Below are 13,057 nucleotides of genomic sequence, written 5' to 3' on the forward strand. Positions count from 1 at the left end.
GTATAGTTTTACCCAAAAATATATTTAACACTGTCTTATTGTTGTGCCTTTTCCCTTACTTTGCTTGGCCGTTAACTTGTGCTCTATATAAATTACATCCTACTACTGGCTACTAGGAGTCCAATTAAGCTCCCTCTTCCACCACATAAACATTCTGTAAAGGAAGTTGAGCGAAACATTATGGGATTTGTTTCTATTATGCAACTAAAATTAATTAGCTGCAACCCTTAATGTTTACGATTCCGAGTCCGAACCAAGGCAAATACATAAAAACAGAAACAGTGCTAATTGCTAAACTGATGGTGCTTATGCTGCTTTGTAGATACATGAAAATTTTCACATTGAATTTCAATTTACTAAAAATATATAAACAACAGGCTAAGCGAATCCCCCAACCTTAAGCTACAAAAATTAATGGAGATGAGTATCACATATTTAGTCACGCTTTTTTGGTTAGTATGAATAGGCATGTAACACTCCCTCCAAACTCCTTAAAGATCCATTTTTCCTCCTTTGCTTAACAAAATATAGGAAGGTATGGTAGCACATCTTCACAGAACACAAGCAGTAGACACTCTTGGTGGTTGATAAACATGAATCCTGGTCACACTACTCGTTGCCGTTTCCCAGAGTTTTTATCAGCATTCTCATCGCTACCGTGCATTATTTCGGAGGTGTCTTTGAAATCAAAAGTCCAACCAGCAAAATCGGCCTCTGAAAACAAAGTGGAAGGAGTTGATTTATAGAATGCAAGAGGAACCTGCTTTACCCTCCGCGACATCTGCAATGAACAAAGTTGTCAGCTGAAGAAGGCAATGAATATGTACACATTTTGTTACTTCCTCGCTTATGGCATCATTGAAAAGGAACAAGACAGAAGGTATTAATTACACCTCTGCTCCAATTATTGTTGCATATGAACCAGAACTAAAATCACCAACGTTAACCTCACTTGTTTTGGCCCTGACTGTCAAATCATTCTCAAGAGACAAAGCAAACCTGAATGCAGAAACAAAAGCATATAAGTTTATAGTAGCAAGTCAAAATTAATAAAGGAAGTAGTATAATAATGAAAAATGGAGTGAAAGGCAACATGTAAAACTACTAGTAAAGGGTTGAGATCAAAATACTTGCCGTGAGACAGGAGGACAGTAGTGCTGAAGAATAGTATCAACTTCCCAAAGAGAACTTCCTGCTCCAAAAGAGATAGCTTCATCAAATAAAACAATCCTAGAAGACTACAAGAAAAAACGGAGTAGCTCTGCCACCACAATATGTTTGTCCATGTATATATGCATGCTTCCAGAATTTGTGTCCAAATTTAGAACAGTATGTGTATACCAAACTCAGAAAATATAGCTAATAGGATCATTATCCATGGACCAAATATAGAGATTGGACAATAAGATGAATGAAAAAGCAAGCTTACTCATAGCATTTGACTTCTTAGGGTTAGGTTCTCCGTAGTTGAAATGGTCAATGCCTAACTTTTGGCTGGCACTGACCTTTGCATCGTCCGAGTTTGCAGCAGTTGCTTCATCTGTTGCCTTATCCCCTTTTCCTTCATCAACTTGATCTTCCTGCTCATGCATAAGAAATTCCATGAGAGAATTACAAACTGCACCTGAATCAAAATGAGGCCAAAAGTCTATGATTTCAATATACTAATTTTGTTATCACTGCTCACTTCCCCCACCTCCCCTATTTTCATGTGATCTTCGATAACATCAATGATGATGGTGAAATTTAAAAAACAAGCTACTAAAGAAGTAGATATTAAAACAGAAGATATAGGAGATGGTATATTTACCCAGTGCACCAAACAATTAATTGATGGATGTCTACGCAAAATATTGTGGATAAGAGCTGTAATGACCAATGCTCCTGAGGGAGGAATTGAAAGCAATAACCTACTCATTTTCTTAGCAAATGATGCAGCCAGGTAAGCTGGAAGAAGTGGTGACTTGAGGCAAGAATCAAGAAGCTGCAAAATGAAATTCAATGTTGTCACAACAGCAAGAATAGAATTTACATTTGATTCGGTTCAATACATATTCAGCAGGATATCTTTTTCAACGAGGCCTGCTTCATTTTTAGTAATTTGGTTTTGTGCATGAGATAAGCAGGGATACAATACTTCCCATAATATTCCATAATGAATACAGTATGTAAAATAAATAGTTCTTATCAGTCATAAACTCAGAAGGTATAATTTTCTCTCAGTCCATTTAATTTTTATTCACCAAAGTTTGGGAAAAGGAAGTTATTTTACTTGATTCAATTCCAATCAACTGGCATGGGAACTTGCTCAAATCACTACTATTCAATTCAATTTGGGAAGCACAAAAGAATATAACATATTTTATAATTTAACAGACCCGTAGTATGTCTTCATGTTACTAAAAACATTACTTTTGTTAAGCCCCCCTTCCTTTTCGCTCTCTTCTTCTCCATGATAAAAGTATTTAGCTAAGTTTCACCTGGAAAAATCTTGCTCGATGTTTCGCCATGAAGATAGATGGAACTAAGAGAACATAGAGTTTTTCGTAGAAATTTGGGTATTCCAATCCATACTGGGTCATGAGTATAAACAGGCTGCTAAGAGCCATCACACTGACAACGCCACCAATGTCATATGATCTTGTTAAGAAATCACTGCATACAACAAATAGAGTCAGATTTGATATGTAGTCATCAGAATAAAAAGTCAATTTTATATAGCATAGACATTTACCACAACATGACAGGATTTGAAAGATGTGGAATAACGACTTGGTGGAGATTAACAAGAACCTGCCAATGAAAAGACATGGCTCATTAAGTTGAAAAAAAGTATGGACTTCTTGTATCAATAGATTAATATATGGTGCAATGAAAACAAGAAAGTGAATTTTATTGATCTCATTCTTTTGTCAAAAGCCATAACCATGTAGATTACCTCCTTGTAGACATCAAGTGGAAGTGGCAATCTGAGAAATGAAAGCCATGCTTGGGTAAATTTTAACTTCATTTTCTTAGCAATTTTGGCTGCAGAGAGTACCTACATTCAATACAAAGTAGACAATCATAATATTCTAAATAAACTTCACAAAGGAATAAATTCATTGATATGGCAAGAAGATATGTGATACTCAATAACTAAAAAAGTAAAAACAGGGAAAGTAGTTCTAAACTAAGCATTGAAAATATATTTGATCCTCAACAACAAAAACAGGGGAAGTACTTTTAAACTAAGCAATGAAAATGGAAAAATAGCTTACACTATTGTTATGCTTTTCAGGCTTCACCTGCTTATCATCTGCATTCACATCTCCACAAGGCTGCTTATGTTCATTTTCTACAGACAAAAATTATATTTATGAATTTCAATTATTATGTAAATTTAATAGCATTTTACATAAAGGACTGCACAGTATTCTGTGTATCAAATGCAGTCCTAAAATGATCACAAAGTCATGATTGATAATATAACCATGGGGGTGAAAAAAAAAGGCTATAAGTAGACAACCTGATCTGCTCCACATTTCAAGATCAGATGTATTATCTGAGTTTTCAAAAGGAGGGACACGTGATATGGTGTAATAGATATTGTGGATTACACGCTCCGTACTGCAATACAATACATTCAAATTATCAAAAGAACTAACTTGCACTAAACAAATAGCAAACAGAATTTGGTAGACATGGTCACAGGTAGCAAATACTTAGGGGAGGAAGAAAGATAACCACCAAGTAAAGGCAGAATTTATGACCAAAGGACATCATATCATAATTTAAACTAATTAAGTAAAAATCCAGTATGATAGTGTTCCTTAATAAAGGAACAGAAACTGTTTTTAGCAGTGGCAGTTATATAGGTCTTACTGACCTTGAACTCAACTGACTTGCATCCGCAGCATCTGCATTTTCACTTTTATCCTCTAAACAAGGATGAGAGAATTGAGTTATCAAATGGAGAGCACACAAATAGATCAAAATTATTGTTTTTAAAAGAAGAAAAATTAACATGCAAATCTCTTGTTATGCAATTTTGCAAATGAATGGGAAGAAAAGCACCTGATTGATCTTTTTCCCTTCAAAGTTGTTGCCAGCTTTTTCAGGCTAATGAGTGTAAAATAACTGCACCAAGTAAAATGACAACTTCAGCAGAATAGCCAAATCTCACAATTCACATGGGCCATGCACTCATCCCCAGAAAGAACTGTTCTTGTGACTCAAGAACAATGTCAAACAAGTGAATAGCTTTGAATCACAACAATAACTCATACCGCACATCAATATACTTGAAATACTTCGCTGTTAGTAAATCCACCAAAAATTCAACCGAACTCTCAGAATGGACCTGATAGAATTAATCAAAAGATATATAAATAAAACTTCAAATTGGTCATGAAAGTACAAGCATAAATCAAAGTACTATGGCTTGGTTTGGTAAAGCTTTTTCAAGAGGTGCTTGTGTTTTTAAAAAGCATAAGCACCTCATTTTGCCCTAAGCGGGAGCTTTTCAAAGCTGACTTGTGCTTATAAAATTTTATTTATTTTCCCACACATATTTCCCACTATTATATTGCCATTGAAATCCTCATATATTTCTAACTTCTCATCCTAACCTTCACAAATTCTAGCACAATCTTCATATATATTTTATTTTTCAACCCAATCTTCACAAATTTCTACACAAATACATCTTTATCACATATTAGGTATGAACAGTCACCAAAAAAAAGTCACCAAAAAAATATTAGGTATGAACTTCTATCTATTTATATTATTTTTTTGTGCATTGTTTTTGTATTTTTTCAGTAGATCTATGATGTTTATTTATTTTTTATCTGTTCTTTGAAATGTGAAGAGGTTGACTTGGTTTATAAAAAACCAATCATAAAATTTTCCTTGCATGAACATTAGTCAAAATTATAATAACAGCATGTATATACATATGTAAATAAAGATATATAATTATAAGAGTAGTTTATTTGAGATATGTGTCCCATTTTGTGTGATCTGTAAAAGCTTTACCAAACCAAGCCTACATAATGCAGCTATCACTTATGGACTAATTCGGCTCAAATAAAAAAATCAAAAGGACTAATTCATAAAACTACAATGTTATATCGATCTCAATGCTTACAAATCAAATTTGAACTTTTGCTCATTAACTTACAATGCTATGGAGGAACCTATGGTATATAGCAGAATGGAACCTGCCGCCATTAGCAACCTTAACGAACTCCATTAGCGTGTCAAGCACGACCTCCTTGACAGCCTCCTGCTCCTCATGCTGTTGCCGCGGCGAAACAAGAACCTCCAGGAGAGACTTGACGAGCTCATCGAACTTTGACCTTAGCCAGGCATTGTAGATGAAGTGTGACTGGTGCTCGGATTCTTTTGCGTCGGCGGCATGTGAGGAGGAGGAAGGGAGAGTGGGGAGGAGAGGGAGGAAGAAGGAGTGGAGAGAGAGAAGGGATTCAAGGAGATGGTGTGGCGGGGAAGAAGGGTTAACAAAATTGAGGAGAAGAGGAAGGTTGTTGATGTTTGAAGCTGAAGAGAGGAGATCATTGCCTAGGGTTTTTATCTCTGCAACGCCGTATCGACCCTTCTTGTTCTTGTTCTTCTTCGTTCTGTTTGGTGCCATGGTTGCTCAGAATGGGAGCTCGCGCCTCTCGCGGCAGTTAAAGGTTTCTTAAGGGTTTTACCGTCAACGACCTTACAACTTTTCTTTTCCTTTTTTCTTTTCTAAGGATTTGGTTTGTTATGTGGGCTTTTAAAATGATAACACAGCCCAATTTTGGTAATTGGGACATTTCCCTCTCAGTAACTTACATTCTGACCAAACTAAGTTGGGTTGGTCTAGTGGTTAGCTCACTAGTCCGTTTAAGTAAGTGTCGGGGGTTCGAATGCCTTGTGCATACAACAACCCGTTGGCTAGCGACAAACCCTTAAATGGAGCTCAGTACCGCGATAGATTAGTCCTTGACCTGCTGGATTGAGGGATACCGTGGGAAACAAAAAAAACTTAGATTCCGACCATTACCAAAAAAAATTTGACCAACAAAACTAAACTGAAACATGTTGATAAAATATTCTTAGGGTAAATATTTTTTTTCTTTTAGTCATAACCAAAAACAGAATTTTTTTAATCCGAAGTAAAAATGCTTCCAGTATTCTAATTTGTTTAATTTTATTAACATTTCGAATATTTATTTACCGAAAAAAAACATTTTGAATATTTTTTAATTATACTTGTAGTTAATATAGATATTTATGTGATAATTCTACCTGAAAGATAAGTTTGAAACTAAACATTAGTGTTGAGGATAAAAAAATATATAACCCAATGAGGCCTGCTACACATACATACAAGTCTTTTTTGACTTACAAGTCTTACAAGTTGCTAATAGGTCTTTTAATGCGTTATCCGTTTCCTGTTTTCAAAGCGCTACAATAAACGGTTCCTTTTCCTCTTCCTCTTCCTCTTCTTTCTTCGTTTTTTTTTTCGATTTCCATGATTTCTGAAATCAAGTTTTTCCTCTTCCTCTTCCTCTTCTTCGTTTTTTTTTTTCGATTTTCATAGTTTTTGAAATCAAGTTTTGAAATCGTTTTGAAGAAGAAGAAGCAGCAGAAGATGAGGAGGAGAAAGAGACAGAGTTCTGAATTATGCAACGAATTTTGGGTGTATTTTTTAAATCCTTTGGGTGTATTTTCGTAATCCTTTGGGTGTATTTCTGTAATCCTTTTGAAGATAATGGAACTTCAGAAATACACTCAAACGATTACAGAAATACATCTAAAGGATTACAGAAATACACTCAAACGATTACAGGAATTCACCCAAACGATTACAGAAATACACCCAAAAGATTACAAAAATACACCCAAAGGATTTAAGAAAATACACCCAAAATTTGTTGAAGTACATCTTATGCATAATTCAGAACTCTTTCTCTTTCTCCTCCTCGTCTTCTGCTACTTCTTCTTCTTCCATAAAGATTTTACCATGAAAAATCGAAAAAAACGAGAAAACAGAGAGAAGAGCACGTAAATAAAAAAGAAGATGAAGACGAAGAAAAAGAACGTGCAGAAACGAAAGAAAAGGAGAAGAAGAAGAGTAAGAGGAAGAAGAACGTGCAGCAAAAAGAAGAAAGAGAAAGAGAAGGCAAGAAAAGAAAGAAAAAAAAGGAGTAGAAGACGAAGAGGAAGAAGAACGGTTCGAAGCGCGTTTTGAGCGTTAGTTTTAATTGGACTTGTAAGGCTTACAAGCATTAATCGCTTGTATGCGAAGAATTTCTCTAATCCAAAATGACATCGTTAAATAAAAATAATATAGCATAAAGGCAAATGAAATTTAATTTAATCATTTTTTGGCCAATAGAATATAGCTATTGAAATCTTATCATTCGTAAATTTCTTAATAAATTTATAAATCTTTAAAAAAAAATAAAGTATCAGATAAATCTTCAAAAAATTAAAATGTCATGACTAATAAACTCATAAATTTTCAAAAAGAAAAAAACTAAGTAATTTGCTTTGAAAAATTGTAACGATGAATACGAATTATGATTTGTGAGTTAGCTCCCTGATCCATCTACCTTTGCGTGTTTCTGGGGGGCAAAACTCAGAAGTCAAAAAGTCTTCTCTGTTGACTTATATAAGTTGACCTCAAATTGCGGTTCATCTAACATAATTGCAGATAATTGGAGATTCTCCTTCTTTATCACTCTTTCATGGCCACAACAGAAAAGACAGTGGCAGGGCAGTGGTCCAATCTACCAAAGGAATTGTTGTCACTCATAGCCAACCACCACCTCCACTCCGTCACCATCCACATCCTCCGCATCCGCGCCACCTGCACCTCATGGCGCTCCGTCATTCCTCCTCCCCTTCCTCCTCCTCCCTCTCACACCATCTTTGGTCAACGGATCTCCATCCGTTGGTCCAATTTCACGGTCACACAAACCTCAATCTTCTACCGTCTCCACTACCAACCATCTTCAATTTCATCTTCTTCTGAGAAGGGATGGATCATCATGGTCGGAAATTCCACATCCAATCCAGTTCAGCTCTTGGATCCATTCACCGACCAACCGCTCTCAGAAACGGTTACACACCCATATGACTGTAAAACTCCACCAAAGCTCCTCAGCCTCTGCAACTTCCGCTTGGTTGAGTTATTTGAAGCCTATGCGCTCACACAGTTCGTTACTCGTCAAGAAGGCGATTCCGGGTCCACTTCTTTCACGCCTTTTGATCTTGTTAAAGCAATATTGTTTCCGAATTCAACTTCCCAAACTTTTGATGAGTCATCACGCATGGTTTTTGCACTCTACAGCAGTGGGAGGCTGTCGGTTTCAAGAATTGATGAAGATGAGGGTTGGACTGCCCTAAACCATGGGAATTCTAGTTTTGATGATGTCATCCTCCGCAATGGGCAGCTTTATGCTGTGGACAAGTGTGGAACCATCTTCTGGGTCGATTGTTCGACCATGAAGCTGGTTCAGTTCAGTCCAATCCTTTGTGATTTTGAGGCAAAGAAGAAGAAGCGGTTGGTGGATTGTAATGGGAGCCTCTATTTGGTTGATATTGATACTGACATTGAAAAGAAAGAATATTATGATGAGAATAATAAGGCTATCAAGGTTTACAAGCTTGATATGGATCATGGGTGGCTCAATGCGGAGAACTTGGGTAACGTGGTTTTTGTGTTGGGTGCAAGCTGCAGTTTTTCTCTCAGTGTTGAAGACTACCATGGCTGCGAAGCAAATTGCATCTACTTGTACTCTCGTCACAGGGTTCGTGCTTTCAGCTTGGAAACATGTAAGTTCAAGCGTCCTAAGCTCTTTTGGCCTTGTCCATCTTTATTTGAATCCAGGTTCAATTTGTGAAGGTATGGGAAAGAGAAAAGGAAGAAAAACGATGAAGCTGGATTGTTTCTGATTTTATTTGGCTATATGTAGAGTTTTGTGCTCTTTGTTTCTATGATTGAGGATTAGGATGACAGAATTATGTTGTTAGACCCAATGATTTAAGTACTTGAGTTCTGAAATGAAGCAGATCAAGTCTTTGACAAACAGGTAATAATAGATGAGTTCAACATTATTTGGAAACACAACAAACATGTCAGGCAAAGTATATCTCAGTAAAAACTGGAAAATTAGCAATGAACTATTGAGATTTACGTTTTCATATAAGGTGTACGAAACACACCAACAAACTATCAAGTTTCATTTAAGCAGAGAGGTTAATAGGTTAACATGCATTCCTGTGAAAAATTACCTTAGCATCAACTTAATTTAAACTCATGTTACCGTACAGACAATAAATCAGTTATTAATTTGTTATATAAAATTACATATTTGATATTTTATAATTTTTTTTAGCAAAGTGCTATCAAGGTTTCCGATTCATATAAATTAGCAACTAACTTTATTTTTATTTATTTATTTTTTTGGGTACAGAAATTAGCATTATGATCAAACTAATACAGGGTAGAATGAAAAGAAGGTGGAAGGAGTGCTGAAACAGAGAATGAATGGAATTAAACAAATCAAAGAATTGAACAATGATGAACGAAATCAAATCATGAATGAAAAAGAGAAAATCAAAATGACAAAAATGATAAGCTCAATGGATACATTACTTCATAACTCCATTGTCAAGGAATAGAAATACTGGGTTTGGTATGAGAATTTGCAGGTTTCATGCTTTCAGATTGGAGACATTCATGTTGAAGGACCCTAAACTCTCTAGACACTAAACATATAAAAAAGGAAGAACAAGAAAATGAAACCTAAAAACTCTCAGAAGGTAGGAATGTTTGAGTTTTTTATTTGGCTGTGTTTGTAGTCTTACATTCTTGTCTTTATGAGTAAGGTTTTTTAATGTCATTCTTCTTGCCCAAATCATTTGAGCAATTGAGTTGTTTTGAGTATGGTAAGCCAAACCAGTCTGCCAACACACTCCCTCCCACATATTATCACATAATAAGAAGAGAAAACTGAATAATAATTATAAAGACACTAAAAAGTAGTCATATTATCACATACGGTGACACCAAAATTAAAACACAGATTCCACTATATACCAATTCAATCACTCCTCCCACGCCTAAAATGTTCTCGAATAAACCTTTCTGCATGCATTGGGTACTTATCTCTAATGTACTCCCGAAGGCACTTCTGATAGGAAAAATCAATCCAGCCACCATCAGTTCTTACAACAAAAAGACACCTTGATTGTCGAAATTGAGGATGACGATCAACCTACAAGAAAAATAATGTGAATCAAACAACCATATCAACACTGTCTGCTTACTCTGGAAATAAACCAACAGGCTATTGACAAGAATATATGGGTTCAACATTTTCAGATCAGGTAAAGTATATTTCAATAAAATTAGGAAATTTATATGAAAATCAATGGGGTAAGGTACATTTTCAGAGAAGGTACAACAAACACAAGAAACTTTTTATTTAATGGCTGATAATCTTAATCAAACAATTAATAAGACAACAGTAGAACCATAGTGATACGGAATGCAACAGTTGTTCACACCCAAATTTTTTAAAGAAATTCAAAGAAATTTTCATTCATGAAAATTAAAAAAAAAATGTGGCTACAAGATTTAGAGGTCTTTATACCTCTTAGTTCCAAAACCCTAATGTATAAGTTTATTAAAATAAAATGGATTAAATCATAATTGGGCCTAAAATAATAAAAACAAAATAAAATAAAACAAATATAAAATAATCCTAAAATAAATACTAATAAGGTGATGTTTATTTGATTCAACTTTACTAATGAGAGTCTTCGATGCAACTTGTAAATAGTAAAATGTTTGGCTTTCCATTAACCATTTTCTTGCCCAATTCTTGATGCATCTCTTGAACAAATGATTTAGCCATGTTTGCAAAACCTTCTCTTATTCTCTAGTTGTTATTCTTGTAATTGGACCAATTGGTTCATGACAGTTCTCAGTTTATCCCACATAACTCGTATCACATAGTTTGCCTAACAAAATTAGGAATATTATGTGCAAACTAAGCCATATTTAGAAGCAGAATTTTACTTATTTAAGCTGTATTCTTCTCCGCATATACATGACTGAAGTACTACAAGTCTATAAGCACTACTCAAATTAAAGAAACAACTTAAGGTAACTAATCCTAGATACACTATCCTAATGAATAACCAGTGGAATACTCCACAGCTCGAACTATCACATAGTTGGAACATCCTTGGTTTAGAATAACTTGAAAACCCCGTAAAACAAGAATAGTAATAATAAGAATTTGGCTTCGAAATCATTTTACTATTATCCACTCATATCTTATTACCACATAGTTAAATCTCACCCTCACCAGGACACTATGAACCGTCAAGCAACGCAGTTGAAATCTGGAAACAGAAGCAAACAAAGCATAAGTAGGAGGGTTCGATTACCATGATGGATTCAAGGCCACAACCAATCTTATCTTCAGAGCGGGGATGGTAAGCAAGGAGATTGTCTACAACGGCTTTCTCGTCCTCCGCACTCAGTTGCTCTCCATCCATGTACCTGACGCCATAAACAATGGGATTATGATTATTTCAAGAATCATTCAAGACAAAGCAAAGAGAAGGTTACCTTCGAGAATGGAGAATGTCCTTAGTGAGCAACACAATTGGCTGAATGTCCTTGAGAATCTCTTCTTCTTTGTCCTTCCATTTCCGATACTCCGGGTCATCCTGGAAGCTACTACTCGATGATGATGCTTCCTTTGCTTTCCAAACATAATTAGGGTTGCTGCTGGTGCTGGTAACGTTGTCGTCGGCCTGATCGGAGGGGACGGTGGAGCAGCAGCAGAGGCGGCGAGGAGGCGGAGGAGGAAGTGCTCCGACGGCGAGACCGTTGAAGTTTCGGAAGAGAAGGCGGTGATGAAGCAGGAATTGCCTGAGGAGAAGAGGGCCGGTCATTGTGAAAGGGGAATTGTGGATTACTTCACTCAACAGTGTCTCCTCTGCTTTCAGCTTCATACTCGATAATCCAGAATCATATGATCAATCGCTATCATTATCATACTCATATTCTATTGGTTATTCGAGTTAGTCTCAACCCATTATGTCTCTTATCGGGTCGGGTCTGATAACCCATATTGATTATCTGCCTTCTTGACTTTGTAGCCCTCAGCAAGGTCATGCATTTACAAACAAATAACAACAAAGAAACAAGTCAGGACAAAGAAAATTGTTTCTTTTTTCTATTGGGCCTAGGCCCATTCGAATATAAAAAACGAATATAAAAAAATTATTCACCTAACCTTTTTCGAACATTTGTCCCATGCACGGGAAATGAACTTTGGTATATGAAGCTCAAGTAGAAATTTTTTCCGCTTGAAAAACATTGGAGCCAATAAAAAAATATATTTCTTCTTTCCTTCTTTCTGAAAACATGGTCATATTTTACCTTTCTCAGCACAATCGCAATTCCAATTGTAGAAATAAATCAATAAACAAATAAATCTTGCTCTTTAACTAATTCACATCAATTATGTTATCTACGCATAAAAAACAATCAATTAGTTTTTTTTGTAAAATATTGTTAAAATATAAATATATATTAAAAATATATAAAATAATATATGTAAAATAAATATATATGAAAATTTATTTAGTAATTAAAATATAGAATTCATTAATAAAGTATTTTAGGATACCAAATTACTTCATTGATAAATTGTTGGATCAATCTTCATCACAAGTATTTTAACGGAATAATAAGGCTTATTCACTTTTTGTTTCGATTAATGTAATATGTACCACTCTATGAATATTCTTTTGTAAATTTTAATATTAAAAGTAATTATTAAAAGAGGCCTGCTACACATACAAGTAAAAAGACCGTACAAGTTTTACAAGTTATCAGCCCAAACTTTATTAACACACGCACTAACTCATTTTGAATGGAGCGTAACTACACACGCCCCACTCAAACGGTTCCTCTTCGTCTTCCTCTTCCTCTTCCTCTTCCTCTTCCTCTTCTTCTTCTTCTTCGTCTTCTTCCTCTTCTTCCTCTTCCTCT

The 13,057-nt window shown here is 35.4% G+C and overlaps 3 protein-coding genes across 4 annotated transcripts; 1 reads left to right on the forward strand and 2 right to left on the reverse strand.

The window, feature by feature from the left end:
* Positions 1-288: 288 nt before the first annotated feature.
* On the reverse strand, positions 289-3,919 carry LOC112702526 (protein NUCLEOLAR COMPLEX ASSOCIATED 4). The gene is made up of 11 exons (XM_029287901.2): positions 3,869-3,919; positions 3,509-3,609; positions 3,261-3,337; positions 2,939-3,040; positions 2,735-2,793; positions 2,481-2,655; positions 1,811-1,984; positions 1,430-1,580; positions 1,135-1,192; positions 894-999; positions 289-781 (listed from the first exon to the last, which is right to left on the reverse strand). The coding sequence occupies exons 2-11, from the start codon at positions 3,522-3,524 to the stop codon at positions 605-607; spliced, it is 1,095 nt and encodes a 364-aa protein (XP_029143734.1). The 5' UTR covers positions 3,525-3,609; positions 3,869-3,919; the 3' UTR covers positions 289-604.
* A 3,416-nt stretch (positions 3,920-7,335) lies between these two features.
* Positions 7,336-9,899, forward strand: LOC112702527 (F-box protein At2g26160). Of its 2 annotated transcripts, none has more exons than XR_011863694.1 (2): positions 7,336-9,071; positions 9,456-9,899. XR_011863694.1 is itself a non-coding variant. In XM_025753596.3 (2 exons), coding segments are annotated over exons 1-2 (1,092 nt in total). In that variant the 5' UTR covers positions 7,351-7,724; the 3' UTR covers positions 9,458-9,899. The 2 variants fall into 2 exon arrangements, 1 of the variants encoding a protein (XP_025609381.1); XM_025753596.3 differs by having other exon boundaries at positions 7,351-8,814.
* Positions 9,900-9,981: 82 nt separating this feature from the next.
* On the reverse strand, positions 9,982-12,413 carry LOC112702528 (protein DCL homolog, chloroplastic). The gene is made up of 3 exons (XM_025753597.3): positions 11,624-12,413; positions 11,440-11,554; positions 9,982-10,259 (listed from the first exon to the last, which is right to left on the reverse strand). The coding sequence occupies exons 1-3, from the start codon at positions 12,010-12,012 to the stop codon at positions 10,086-10,088; spliced, it is 678 nt and encodes a 225-aa protein (XP_025609382.1). The 5' UTR covers positions 12,013-12,413; the 3' UTR covers positions 9,982-10,085.
* Positions 12,414-13,057: the final 644 nt, after the last annotated feature.

The sequence above is a fragment of the Arachis hypogaea genome, chromosome 7, assembly GCF_003086295.3.
Source record: "Arachis hypogaea cultivar Tifrunner chromosome 7, arahy.Tifrunner.gnm2.J5K5, whole genome shotgun sequence".
Classification (NCBI taxonomy): domain Eukaryota; kingdom Viridiplantae; phylum Streptophyta; class Magnoliopsida; order Fabales; family Fabaceae; genus Arachis; species Arachis hypogaea.